At 38.4% G+C, this 13,164-nt stretch overlaps 1 protein-coding gene across 3 annotated transcripts in view; it reads right to left on the reverse strand.

Annotated features, from left to right (window-relative positions):
* Nucleotides 1-12,785, reverse strand: part of LOC144644774 (transient receptor potential cation channel subfamily A member 1-like) — a 50,261-nt gene extending 37,476 nt beyond the window's left edge. The window contains exon 1 of one of the 3 annotated variants that reach the window (XM_078504300.1): nucleotides 7,574-8,492. In XM_078504300.1, coding sequence (XP_078360426.1) covers nucleotides 7,574-8,029 — 456 coding nt within the window. In that variant the 5' untranslated portion in view covers nucleotides 8,030-8,492. Of the gene's footprint in view, nucleotides 1-56; nucleotides 181-7,573; nucleotides 8,493-12,304 lie in introns of those variants that run through there. The other 2 variants (XM_078504301.1, XM_078504303.1) reach the window with 2 other exon arrangements.
* Between the last annotated feature and the right edge of the window lie 379 nt (nucleotides 12,786-13,164).

A 13,164-nucleotide genomic window follows, 5' to 3' on the forward strand; every position in this document is an offset into this window, starting at 1 on the left:
CGTTACTGATGTAACTTACAATGTAATTTTTGGGGGAAAAGAATAACATTGATTACCTTGCACCTTGCCGGAACACAACTTTGACATTTCATGGCTTGCGAAAAATTCTCTGCAGATCATCATGAACAGAGCCAAGGGATTTGATATTTCAGCATTTCTTTTCTTTGATTTAAACAGCAAGACAGTAAAAACATCTGCCGATACATGTTAATTATTTAAACCTAATATTTTCAGATAAAGAATAATATGTACTCCAAAAAATGTAAACCTTGTAAACGCCGTGGTTTTCAAAACAGGAAAAAAACGAAGTTTATCTGTTCCTTCCTTTTTTATCGAGAAACTGTGGTGGTCAACGGATAAAGAAAATCATAAAATGTAAAGTTCTGGATCTGTTATAAGTCAGAATGGCATGAACATTGATTCAATACAGGAATGAAAACCGCAGACTCGAGGTAACTTTCATTTAAATTGGTTCATATTTGCTCTGATGAAAGCTAATTGGCTGAAAGCAAAGTAACCCCTGTTAAAAGCCAACAGAACGAGCTTGCTGTCAAGATATTTAAATGATTCGAATCAAAACAATTTAAATTTGACATTGAAACAGTAGTGAAACCTTGGCTAGCAGGAAAGTATGATATGAAAGCCAAACATTGGCAGTCTCCCATCTGATCAAAATATAAGAAATGGGGACAGTCTTTTGACTCTTTTGGATAAACCTCTGCCCTGACATGTATTCCTCAAGTTTATTCATAGTTTACCCTTTGTCTTACGCAGTAAATTCAATCACTCAATTCTCTCTTGAAGAAGCACTGATGCTTGAAATTTAGGTTTTTGATATCTCTGACTGGAAAGCAATTTTTGGTGGGAAATGCCGTGTTTTAATAATATCGAGGTCATGTCTGACCTCAATGTACCTGCTTCATGTCGAAGGGACATGAAAATCGCAAACATGTTTACGCACAAGGAAATGTAGCGATGATTAGCAGCGGCATCTCCTCAGTCTCGTGTGTACTGAGCTGATCCTTCTCAGGGGATTCGTGTCGCTGCACCATGTCCCCTCTTACATTTACCGTCAACATGTTGTGACCTTGTTGCTGCGACATGTGATCATGACTAATACACCACACGAGTACCACGAGTAACATACGGGTAACATACGAGTAACACACGGAACATACGGGTACATACGGTTACATACAGGTAACATACGAGTAACATACAGATACATACGAGTAACATACGGGTGCATGCCAGTTCCTTTTTCATTTCATTTCATTTTATTTTTCATTTTTATTTTATGCAACACAAGTAAACAAAACAAAACATACGGGCAATTACGGGTACATACAGGTAACATACGAGTATAATAATCGAATAATAATCGAAAAATCAATTATTGGTCATTAGATGTAACGTGTTTCTCCATCGCTCTCCCCTCCAAAAAGATTGCGTGACGAGCGCAAAGGACAAGGAACAAAAAAATGAAAAATAAAAAAAACAAAATAAAATAAAGTGAAATGAAATAGGAACTGGTATGCACCTGTATGTGTCCTTATGTTACTCGTATGTTACGGGTAAGATCGTATGTAAGTGAATTCAAGAAGTTGAGCTATTGACCTTATAACATTTCAAATTCTTGATACGTCTTCAATACGTTTTGTCCTTTGGGCTCGTCACGCAACCTTGTTGACGGGAAGGGGGTGGGGGAGCATACTGATAAAAATGAAAAATAAAACAAAATAAAACAAAAATAAAACAAAAATGAACTGGTATGCACTCGTATGTATTGGTATGTTACTCGTATGTATCCGTATGTTACTCGTATGTATCCGTATGTTACTTCTATGTTACCTGTATGTACCCGTATGTGCCCGTATGTTTCGTGTGTTACTCGTATGTTACCCGTATGTTGCTCGTAGTACTCGTGTGGTGTATTAGTCATGATCGCGACATGTCCGTGAATCACGTTCCTTCGTGTGTACAATTATTTCGTTTAAAAAATGTTTGATGAGTATCATTGCTATATAAAACATTTTCATACGTTCGACGCGATAATTTGATTGAACACCAACTATGGGCACACTGGCGATTCGTACTGTAAGTCCGCCATTTTAAAACGTCAAGTGACGAAAGCGCGAAATTTGATTGGTTTAGCAGTGAGGCCATGTTACGCTAAAATCCGACTGGCAACACGGCGTTTTAGAAGCGACATAGAAGAATAAAATGTGAGAAACGACAAGACTTTTGTTAAAATATCGACAGCCAAGGAAAGAACTAAATAAGAAAACTACGGCGAATCTCTCGGTTTCTTAAATGTTCGACGACGAACCTGATGTAGTCGCAAATCCCCTGCATCATCAGCATGCAGGGCTTGTTTTTAGGTCCCGCAGATTTGACAGGCAAAAAGCTATCAAGTCGAAAAGTAGATAAATACAATCAGCCAAAAACTGTTTTCTGCTTCCGTGTCGCGACGCCAGCTGTTTTTGGGGCGACCTCTCCTTCTTTTTCCCTGGAACCCCCAGGGAAAAAGAAGGAGAGGTCGCCCCAAAAACAGCTGGCGTCGCGACGCGGAAGCAGAGCTAAAGTTAATGGGTTTCGCTTGGCAAGATGTTGTGCGGAAAGCCCAAGGTCGAGCTCGCTGGCGAGCTGTTGTCATTGGCCTATGCTCCACCTGGAGCGATGGGCCTAAGTAAGTAAGTAAAAACTTTCGTTGCTTTTCCTACCCACTAGTATTTTGCTACAAAGGCTGATAGATCCTTATTCGTTATGGTTGTGGAAGATCAAGACGAAGTGGGAATATTGCTGCTCTAATCTGCCAACCTGATGAGACAAGTTAGCGCAGATGTCATTCCAACCGAGCGAGATGCAATGCTTGATCAAGAAACAGCGGGAAGCAGTCCAAAAATATATTGACCCGTCGAGGTCGAGAAATCAGTGGAGAAATATTTTTAGTGATCAAGAACTTTTTTATCAGTTTAGAACTACTTTTGTAAGTAGAAAAAACTATCATCGGTCAAGAAGTAATATAGTTTTCACTTCCTTAATGAAATGCCCGACTCTAGTCTGAAATTCAGCCGTCCTCTCGTCCCTAACCCCCCAACCCGTTGGGGGGTTAGGGACGAGAGGACGGCTGAATTTCAGACTAGCCCGACTCAAGAATCTCCTGCTCTTGTGTATCCCCTTGGCATAAACAGACGTGACGAAACACGTCATTAACACTTGTTTATTAGTTCCTAGAACCAATCATTGTTAAGTATTTTATTTAAAAAAATATTTGTAATTACGATCCTTTTACGAAAATGACGAAATTACGAAATTCGAACAGCGACCTGCGGACCATTCCAAATTGCGACATGACAAGCTTTGAAATTCGGACGGGAGGCATGCATACTACCTACCCTAACAGGGCCTCATTAAATGGCGGCGTTTTGTGCAATAAAAAATGCCATTATCTCAGAATCTTCAGCCCCTGACCGAGGAGCTGTAGGACTCTGGGCTCGAGATTGAATCATTTCTTGCTCTATAACCTGCTAGTTTTTTTATGTTTTTTTTTTTTTTATAATGCAAGTGGGCATGTTTTGCTACATTGGTCGTTTTCACACTAGAAACGGACAAATCGTCTGAGACGGACAAGTCGTCTTAGTGTGGAAACGCGAAGGACACGATTTCGGACGTACATGTCGTCTGGATTTGTGGGTCGATTTGGCCGTCTGGGAAGACGTTTTTTTAGACGACTCGACTTCATCGTATAGACGGACAAGTCGTCAAAAAACCGTCTTAAATTCACACTAGACGAACAAATCGTCAGACGACTTGTTCCCCTAGAAGATTTGTCCGTCTTCTAGTGTAAAGACGGCCATTGAAAGAATTGTTTTCATTGTAAAATGCCTCAGATTTATATAAAACCCTCCAATTTCAATCCAAATAAGACAGTAGTTATATCACTTCGTATCTTGGTTTGTCGTTTCATTTTATTGTTACTACTTTTCATGAAACTTTATCGTAGATGAAATTTTAGGCACATCAGTACGGTGGCCTGTAAAGGACATGCGATGCAAAAACAAATAAATAACTAGCACTGTCAGTTATAAGTGGCAGTGCTAGATATAAGTAGCAGTGATGCTACTTATATCTAGCACTGCCACTTATAACTGACAGTGCCACTTATAATTAGCACTGTCACTTATAACTAGCACTTTCACTTATAACTAGCACTGCCACTTATAACTAGCACTGTCACTTATAACTAGCACTGCCACCGCTAAAAACCACTGCAGGCTCAAAATCATCCACGTGCCGGCTTTTCGCGAGGCTTTTCGCTCGCTTTTCGCACTATGGCGGAAGGGAAAGGGTCTGAATGCTGAGATATTCTACTTTACCTTGTTAAAACAAAGTATTTTATCGTGGAAGAACAAAGTATTTTCTCGTGTTAGTACAAAGTACTTTGCCGTGTTAGAACAAAGTACTTTGCCGTGTTAGAACAAAATACTTTGCCGTGTTAGAACAAAGTACTTTACCGTATATATGACTTAAGGTAACTGTTAAAGCTATAAAAAGGTGGCTGACAACAGTTTTCAGCACTTTATATTATAATAAACGTCGACTATACGTTGATGGGTCGATACTGCCACTGTTTATCAGCCCTCTCCATATAGTTTACAACTAGATTCTTTGGTCAAATACTTTTTAAATGACTACAACATGACCACTGGTCTTCAAAAACGCTTGCCCTGCTCATAGGAGCATCTTCGATCGGACTAGAAAAAAGCATGCGTACGCCATTGACCTGAGAAGTCTCTTCTTTGCCTGTAAAATTTAAATAAACAATATTTTTGAGGCGTAAATTATTTTTTCAAAAACAAGTCGAAGAGTTTTAAATAGTTATGGCTCCTTCGCTCACCGAAATATCGCAATTCCTCAAACTTCACAAATGTCCCGACTTTCAAGCGGGTTAAAATATCTTATTCCCATCCCCCCTACTCAATGTTGTTTCTTGAGGTTAACGGTTCGACAGGTTTTGTTTTAAAAACACTAAAGCATAAACAACATTGAAATGGGGGGAGGGGGGTTGTAAAACTGAACTCCGTTGGCTCCGCTCCATTGTTTCAACAGTTTTGTCCAAGATTGTCAGTATAAGTGGCAGTGCTATTTATAAGTGACAGTGCTAGTTATAAGTGACAGTGCTAGTTATAAATGGCAGTGCTAGTTATAAGTGACAGTGCTAGTTATAAGTGGCAGTGCTAGTTATAAGTGACAGTGCTAATTATAAGTGGCACTGTCAGTTATAACTAGCAGTGCTAGATATAAGTAGCATCACTGCTACTTATATCTAGCACTGCCACTTATAACTGACAGTGCTAGTTATTTATTTGTTTCTGCATCGCATGTCCCCTACAGGCCACCGTAACATCAGCGAGTGTTTACCCGTAATAAAACTATCATCTTTCTTTAATCTATCTCGCCACCCGTCGAAGACTCGGCCGTTGGTCCCACGCTCGTGGCAAATTAGTTTACTTCTTTCTCGTTTTATTGAACGAGCTTAAAATGTACCATCTTTCTACGGACGCTTTTGACATTGATCCCAGAGTATGCGACAGGACGCGTGATGAACGAGTCTTGAGAGCATCCGTTGTAACGTTAGCCCACGTGACCAGGCGGTCCAATAGTATAGTATTTGTTTAATACATGTGTTTGGTCCGTATAGCGTGATGATCGAGACATCTAGCCCTTGTAACTCGGGTTTAAACAGAGCCTTATTTGCCGTCTGAACCTCATTCCGCCCCGCGACATGTAAAACCTTTTTACCGAGATTTATTTTTTTCGGTTAATTGAATTGGAGAAAATAAAAACATCAGTTTTAAACAGGCAGCTAATGCTGAACTCTTAAGCCCATCAACTTCAATTAAAATAGGGCAAATTTCAGATATAAGTAGCGATTTAGTAAAACACTTTACAATAAAAATTTGCGATAAGACATTCGCTAAAAACATTATAAACTCCGTTTAAAAATTTTAAAAAGACCACGACGTTTCGACGTTGACTTAACGTCATTATCAAGCAAAGAAAATATGTGATTAAATGTATAAATACTAAAGATAGACAATGGAGATTAATTAATAAAAGTTGTGAAGTGAAAAATGTTCAATATCAAACAAAGAGTTTAGCACGTATGGAGTCCGCCTGCGTATTCAAATTTTTCTTTATAAATAGCATCTCGTAAATGAGACAGTCAAATTTTCCTCGGCATTTTTTCAGGACACGAAATTGGTTTTCCTTTAGGAGGTTCACATCGCCATGAGATTCTTTGAAATGCTTTCCAATCGCTGCAGATGCACAAAATAACTCTGTTAATTCTCTATTTATTTAACTACACTGCTTATTGAATGCACTTGATTGGCTTTTGTGAGCAAGGTCCAATACCCCTCACCTTCGTAACCAATCAAAACAATTTTACAAATAGTGAAATATGATTTATGCAGGACAAAACTGGAAGCAACGAATATTTTGAAAATTTTAAATCCTGCCTAGTTCACAACATATCTAGCGCGCAATAAGTTGTCGGCAGATATCCGAGAGAAAAAGTTTTGAGAGCATGCACGCAGACGAGTTTATTCAATCTGAATGAAAGAATGAATGAATAAAAAAAGTAAACAAACAACTTTATTTGTAGAATTTTTAACGCCAATTCTTCAAGCTTGGTTTAAGAAACGCTGCCCTTAGATAATTTTTGTTGTTTTACTCCCTGAAACGCTTTATTTCCAACTTTACAGTCATTTCTTATTTTATAAATCCTGAAATTCAAGAAATCAATGCAGCGAATACGTCATATCGGGTTAAATTAATTGACGATCTTCGATCTTAATTCAACTTGATAAATAAGATACTCTGCTCAGATGAATTATACAGAGTTTTCGCGGACATAATTGTGAATGAAAGACTCCTTGAAATTTATTTTTCCAGTTTGAAAAGCCTATTTCACGTGAAACTTATCTTACAAAAAAAACATATTTTGGATTCCCATTTGCCAAGCAATCTAAAACTGCGAAAAAAAAAAAATCTTTGACTCACATTTGCAAATATATACCTTATTTAATACAATGTTGCTTAGCCTTCTTGGTTTATTCTCACTTAGTGTAAATGTGTGTGTTAAGTTGTCTTCCAATGGCATTCCATAATTTCGTTGAAGGAGATATCAATATAAAATATTAATTTCCCCCTGTTGCAACTTGTGCTATTAATTCCTTTCTAGGTAGCATTAAAGTGTCAACTGTTATAGTTACACCATGGATACATGCCGGAATGACTCATTTAGAATATCTGCCCGTGTTGCACATAACAATAGCTTAATATCTACATGACTAAACTAAAGCTAGGTAAAACGGGCCTTGCTCGAGCGAAATAAAAGATAAGCAATTATGAAATTCGCTTCCCTAAAAGAATACAACTGTGCTTAACTATAGCAAAAGAAGGCCGGCGATATTTGCATAGATTCAAACGATATAATCATTTGCCAAAATCTACCATATTTCACGCATGTTACCTTTGGTGATATGATTTAAATGCACTGTCTTACCTTTTTCTTGTAAATATCGACTTCTTCTTGTTGCGTGAACAAATCCTTCACAAGAACCCGCCGGTTTACAATTTTAATCAGTGATTGCGTTCGAAAAGAAATATCTCCGTTAACCTCAGAGCCGTATAATGCCAGTGAATTTGCGCTGAAACTTCTCTTTCTCAAAGCAGTTTTCTCAGCTTCGCTTGATTTCTGTTGATACGAATTGTTTGTTCGTCTTCCTATGTCTTGTGGAACCGACAGACATAAGCTGTCATATTCAGCCCGCTTTAAATTCGGTTGAAAGCTTAATGGTCTTGCTTTTAAACCATCTTGTTCGGTTTCTCCCAATACATCATTGATTTTTACTCGCACCTCGCATTCATCCAAAGAATCATTGCATTCATCGTTTATGCCATCATCTGAGTCGGGTCTCACTCGAGAAATATACTTCACTTTGCCCCAGTTTGAAGCCATCACGTAAATATAAAAGTAAATTGAAATATGTCTTCCAAGTAAATTCAGTTAAGGCATTATTTGCAACAAGTTCCTCCTTCGATTAAAAACTTTAAATTTGACGAACTATCCATTGTTAAATTCGCGATAGAAATTCTACGACTTTGATGTGAATCTTTTTGAAGCGGAGACATTAACGTCGCTTTTCGCTCTCCTAACCAAACTTTGTCAACGAAAATTTCTCTTGGTCCATAAAAATCACAACTTCCGCCGTTGAAAATTAAAATACAACCAAAGATAGATATTTTCGCTTCCGTTCCTCGCTTGGGCACGTTGTTTTCTCAAAGAACATGGCGATGAACAGGCGGGCGTGTGAATTATTCAGAAAAATATATATATCTATACAAACACGAATGGCGTTTTACTTAAATCCCGCCGAAAATAAACCACAATTTGCCCAAGGTGAGAAAAACGTTGAAAGTTCTTCCAAACGCATGCATTTATTAAATGGATCTTCCCTTGTCAATTACACCAGAGTGTTAGTGGAGAAACATCCCTAGCGAGCTATTGGTCAGAGCAATACAAACAGTTTTGTTCAGCTGTCATTGTAAACAAAGCCTATCTTTCCCAAATTGCTTAGTGAATAATTCTTATGCGAATCACCCTACGACTGCTGCGTACAACAAAAACATTGGGTGAGTTTTTTAACCAAAATAGCGCCAGTTTGACGTAGAAGGTCCAGATTATTGCATAAAGTTATTGACTGCACACGCGTAGCGGTCATGATGCGATCGAGAGCTCAAAAGATCGAAAGCGCCTAAGAGATCGAAATGTTACTACAAAGATAATCAGGTGTATGGTCGTTCAACGGTGCTCGCGGGCTCACAGATAACATTTTGCGAAAGAGTTGACGCAAATCAAATCCCACGTTCGCGCTTGGCGAGAAAAGCGGTTGCCATGGTTGCCAATGCAAGACGGTCAAGTTGAGAATGCGAGACTAAAAGCATATAGTGCCTGTAGCTTGTTTCTGTCAATCGGTTGAGACTGTTAATTTCAATCCGTAGTCGTGGTTGATATTCTCAAAAGAAGTATACGCAGTGTGGTCAATCGCTTTTAGCGCAGATGGCCACATCAGATTTCTAATGCATTCATAAATGAAATTACTAGGCTTTTATCGTTCCAAACATGATAAAAGTAAATTAATCATATTTTTTAATGCCTCCGTTATTGACAACTCTTCGAGTGGGCAGAATTATGCTTCAAACTTGATCTCTCTTCGCCGTTCCAAACGTGATAAAAGGTAAATTAATGATACTTTTTTATGTTTCTGTTATTGACAACTCTTTGAGAGGGCAGAATTATGCTTTCAACTTGACTAAGACAGAAAAGATGCATTAGAAAAACAAATTTGTCAAAACTCTGCAAAACACGAATGAGAGGAAATAGGACGTCGGATGCAAAACACCTGTCAAGTTTATACAGAAAATTGATTCCTATTTTTGGCGATATTTATCGGTGTAGACTACCTAATACGGCATGAAGATAACGTAAATCATTTTCGTGGGGAATGCTGTCTTGGAGAATTGTTGAGCTCACAATCTTTCGTCAGTTGTTGCTAAGCAAGTTAAGAAGACGAGAAGACGTGAAAACTACGTTCTAAATTTAAAATCAGAATTTCTTCACCGATAATATCAACAAGCATTCTTCAAAACCTATATTTGATTATTCCACTGTATGAATAATATATATTAACATTCAATTCAATTAACCATGTTAACTGACAATTTCATGAAGCTTGTCATAAACTGGAATAAATTAAATATGCGACAAGATGTATTACTCGTCCATTTCATACTTACATTGTAATGTGAGAAATATATCTAGACGTGACTACCTTTCTCGTGATTCTACCAGCTTTTAGAAATCCCCCTGAATTGTATTGTCTATTTTTATTTTTAAGTTTTACGAACTTCTAAGTCCTTAAAGGAAAGGTAAAAAACGAATCTTGCGTCCAAGTAAAACACTTTCAGCTTTGGTTATGCATGTATGTCGCAGCAAGGTTTATAGTCCATCGATTTTATGCACCATACAGATTTCTTGATCTCAATTATGTGACCATTTTATTGTGTTCCTGATCTAATGTGATGTCCGCCTCTCAATTTGCAGGACGATACATGGGAACGAAAGCGCAAACCAGGGCCGAAACCAGACCTTGCGACGAGGCAAGATCTTGCAATGGGGTACTGGGGGCATGCCCTCCAGAAAATTTTGAAATCTAGAAGTTCTACTAGAACTCTTTCAAAGACATTTTTCTTGACGTAAAACTTGAGAAAAATCAATCTTGTTCAACTGGGGATTTTTTTCTCAACAAAACATATTTTGTTTTTAATTTGGGTAAAAATCTAGACGAGGCAAGTGCCACATTTCAGTATGAGATACTACATTACATTTCATTTACGCCTCTTTTACTACATTGCTTGCAAAAAAATCGGACGTTAAAATTTCGGACACTTTGCTGAAACATATATAGCTAAAGTAAATTTACGCCTACAAAACAAAATTAGGCTGAAACAACATCTGTGAAAATGACAGTCCTACTGCAACCTCAAAGTTTTACAGATACACCGACGCGAAAATAACACAAGTGCTATCAAGCCGTTACATATCTCAAGAAGTGTCTCAACTAAAGTTCGCTCCGTAAAGGAAACGAAAAGCTTTGGAGCTCGAAGTGGCTTTTAATGATCTGCTACAAGATCTTCAAAGCGGATAATCTGGTTCTAGCCGGTTCCTTAGTGACAGCCTCCACAATTCCTGGCCATCTCAAAACCCTCACATCGGGCTTGTTTGTGTACTTTAAAGTTTAATACTGTGTTCCCAGAGCCCTTCGTTTTCTCGTGCGAAGGCCCAGCCGGCTAAGAGAAACGAAAGGGCTATGGGGACGAGAATGGTGCTTTCGGGGGGGGGGGCCCGCTGTTACTCCCTCGCGCACGGCTCTCTCTCCCTCGCGCGTATTCTCGCCACGTACGTTCTTGAGCCTCAAGCGGAAGCTGGGCCGGTTTGTCAAATGTGTTATGGACATAGCTTCTGTTTCACAGAACATTTGCCTGGCCGTATGCAACTGTCAGCTCATCGAAGCAATGGGTATTATTCTATTTGGTTTCTCAAGCTTGACAGTGCAGAGAAAATCAAAACCTGCTTCACATCCTCTGCTTAAAAACTAAATGACTGACTGATGACAAGCCGGCTATGTCCAAATTAGACCCTACTATATTTCACTTTCAGTCAACATGCATGTTATTCTAAGCTTTTCCAAAAGATTTGAATGACCCTTATAAAGCGACTTCATCTCACTAAAATCGTTCATACTTACTGAAAAAAAATCGCGTTCATTAAACTTTCCAAAAGTGTGGCTTCCCCCGAACAAAAAAAAAATCAACCGACACCTAAGCTTTTTTCAGTGGTTTTTCTTAGAAGAATGTAAATTATCATACACATTCGAATAGCAAGTTTCTGTTTCCATTCATAGGATGAAAAATGATAAATGTGCTAAATAATTGAAACTCACAATAACAACAAGACCGCAATTCAAGCAAAGAGCGTGACCGGTGACCGGAGTATATAACACAATTTTAAACCCAAGTCTGTTTCCAAGAAACACTAAAGACAGTTTACTTTATTCACTTCCGTACCCGATGTTATATTTCGTGGGAATTTAGGACTTTGTAAATATTCCGCTCAAGTCACGACGCGCCGAAAATTCCCAGAAATTTCTGATCGAAAATGAACGCGCGCCGACAGAAGACATCTGCTTTTTCACAATCGATCGCGATAAACAGATGCAAAATAACGCTGAAGAAAAGCTGGAAAGTATAATGTTCTTTTACTCGTGAAAAATACTTAAACCCCTATAAGTTTAGTAGTTTGACGGCTTGTGGAACTGCTTTTTTTAATGTGCTTAAAATTTAGCTTCCTTTTCCTGGAATTATCAAATGCCAAAAACATGATTTGGATTTCGCCATGCCGTAAGATAATATTTATAAATTTGCTCCTGAGGTGGTTATAAATTTTATTCATTGTGAAAATCAAATCAAATATGTTCAGCGTTTAAGATGTTCGTTATAGTGCTCTATATATAAATAGGTTAAAGAATTATCTCACGAATACGGTACAGAACTACTCGATCCAGTCGACAAAACAATTACGTGTTAAGACCAAAAAATTGAATTCCTCAACCCCCTCAATGCATGTCTATGATCCCTGTTAAATAGATTCCGTGGTTACAAATAGGAATCCTACCTTCTTTGTAAAACTGAGCCTCTTTGAACGAAGGTACCGCGAGGCCCTCATTCTTTAGGATCCAGGTATTGACGCTGTCGCCATGCCATCGTTTTGTACAGAGCGGAGTGTAGTCAGACGACGACAGCCTGAACCGCGACGCGATCTCGGATGTAACGAAAGGTTTTATGTGAAACTTGATCTCACAAGTCGTAAAGTCAGGCTCGATAGAAACGACATCCTTCCAGTTGAAGTTCTACCAACGATTTGCGCGACAAAAAGGTTAACGAAATTCATATAATATTATTCTCTGAAGCCGAAAGGCATCGGTGAAAAAAGATGACGTATGGCACCATCTGTCATGTCTGCGTTTGTTCCTTTTTTTTTTTGGCAACAAGTTTAAAAGCAGCGGACACTGGTTTTAAGCGAGAATGTTGATGTTGATGTTGTTGCGAGACTAAACATTACCTACAATTATCTCGTATTGAGTCTTTTTACTTGTAAATGCAAATAATTGACGGCAAATTTATCAACCAAACGACACTTGAAAAATATCAACCGGAAAAAGGCCTTTTGCTTGTTGGCAATCAGGCATTTCTATTGGTTGATTAAGAGGAGGGCGCTTTCTTCCTTGAACAAAGTGGCAACTAAAGAAGACGTTACAGATGTTATTTAAACCCCCTGAGGAGCATAGTTCCTTCTTCATTTTATCTAATTGCAATTGCCATTTGATGTTTTAAAGCCTTTCTTTTTCAATGCTGGATATTAAATTGTGTAAAGCTCTTGCCCACGAGCTAAAAGCGTGAAATTAGCCCGGTGTTTTGGCGGGAAACAGGTGTACGGCGCACAAACTAAACCTGTTTTACCTGAAATAAAAACCT

Source organism: Oculina patagonica, chromosome 2 (assembly GCF_052425735.1).
Source record: "Oculina patagonica isolate OP01 chromosome 2, crgOcupat, whole genome shotgun sequence".
In the NCBI taxonomy this organism is placed as follows: domain Eukaryota; kingdom Metazoa; phylum Cnidaria; class Anthozoa; order Scleractinia; family Oculinidae; genus Oculina; species Oculina patagonica.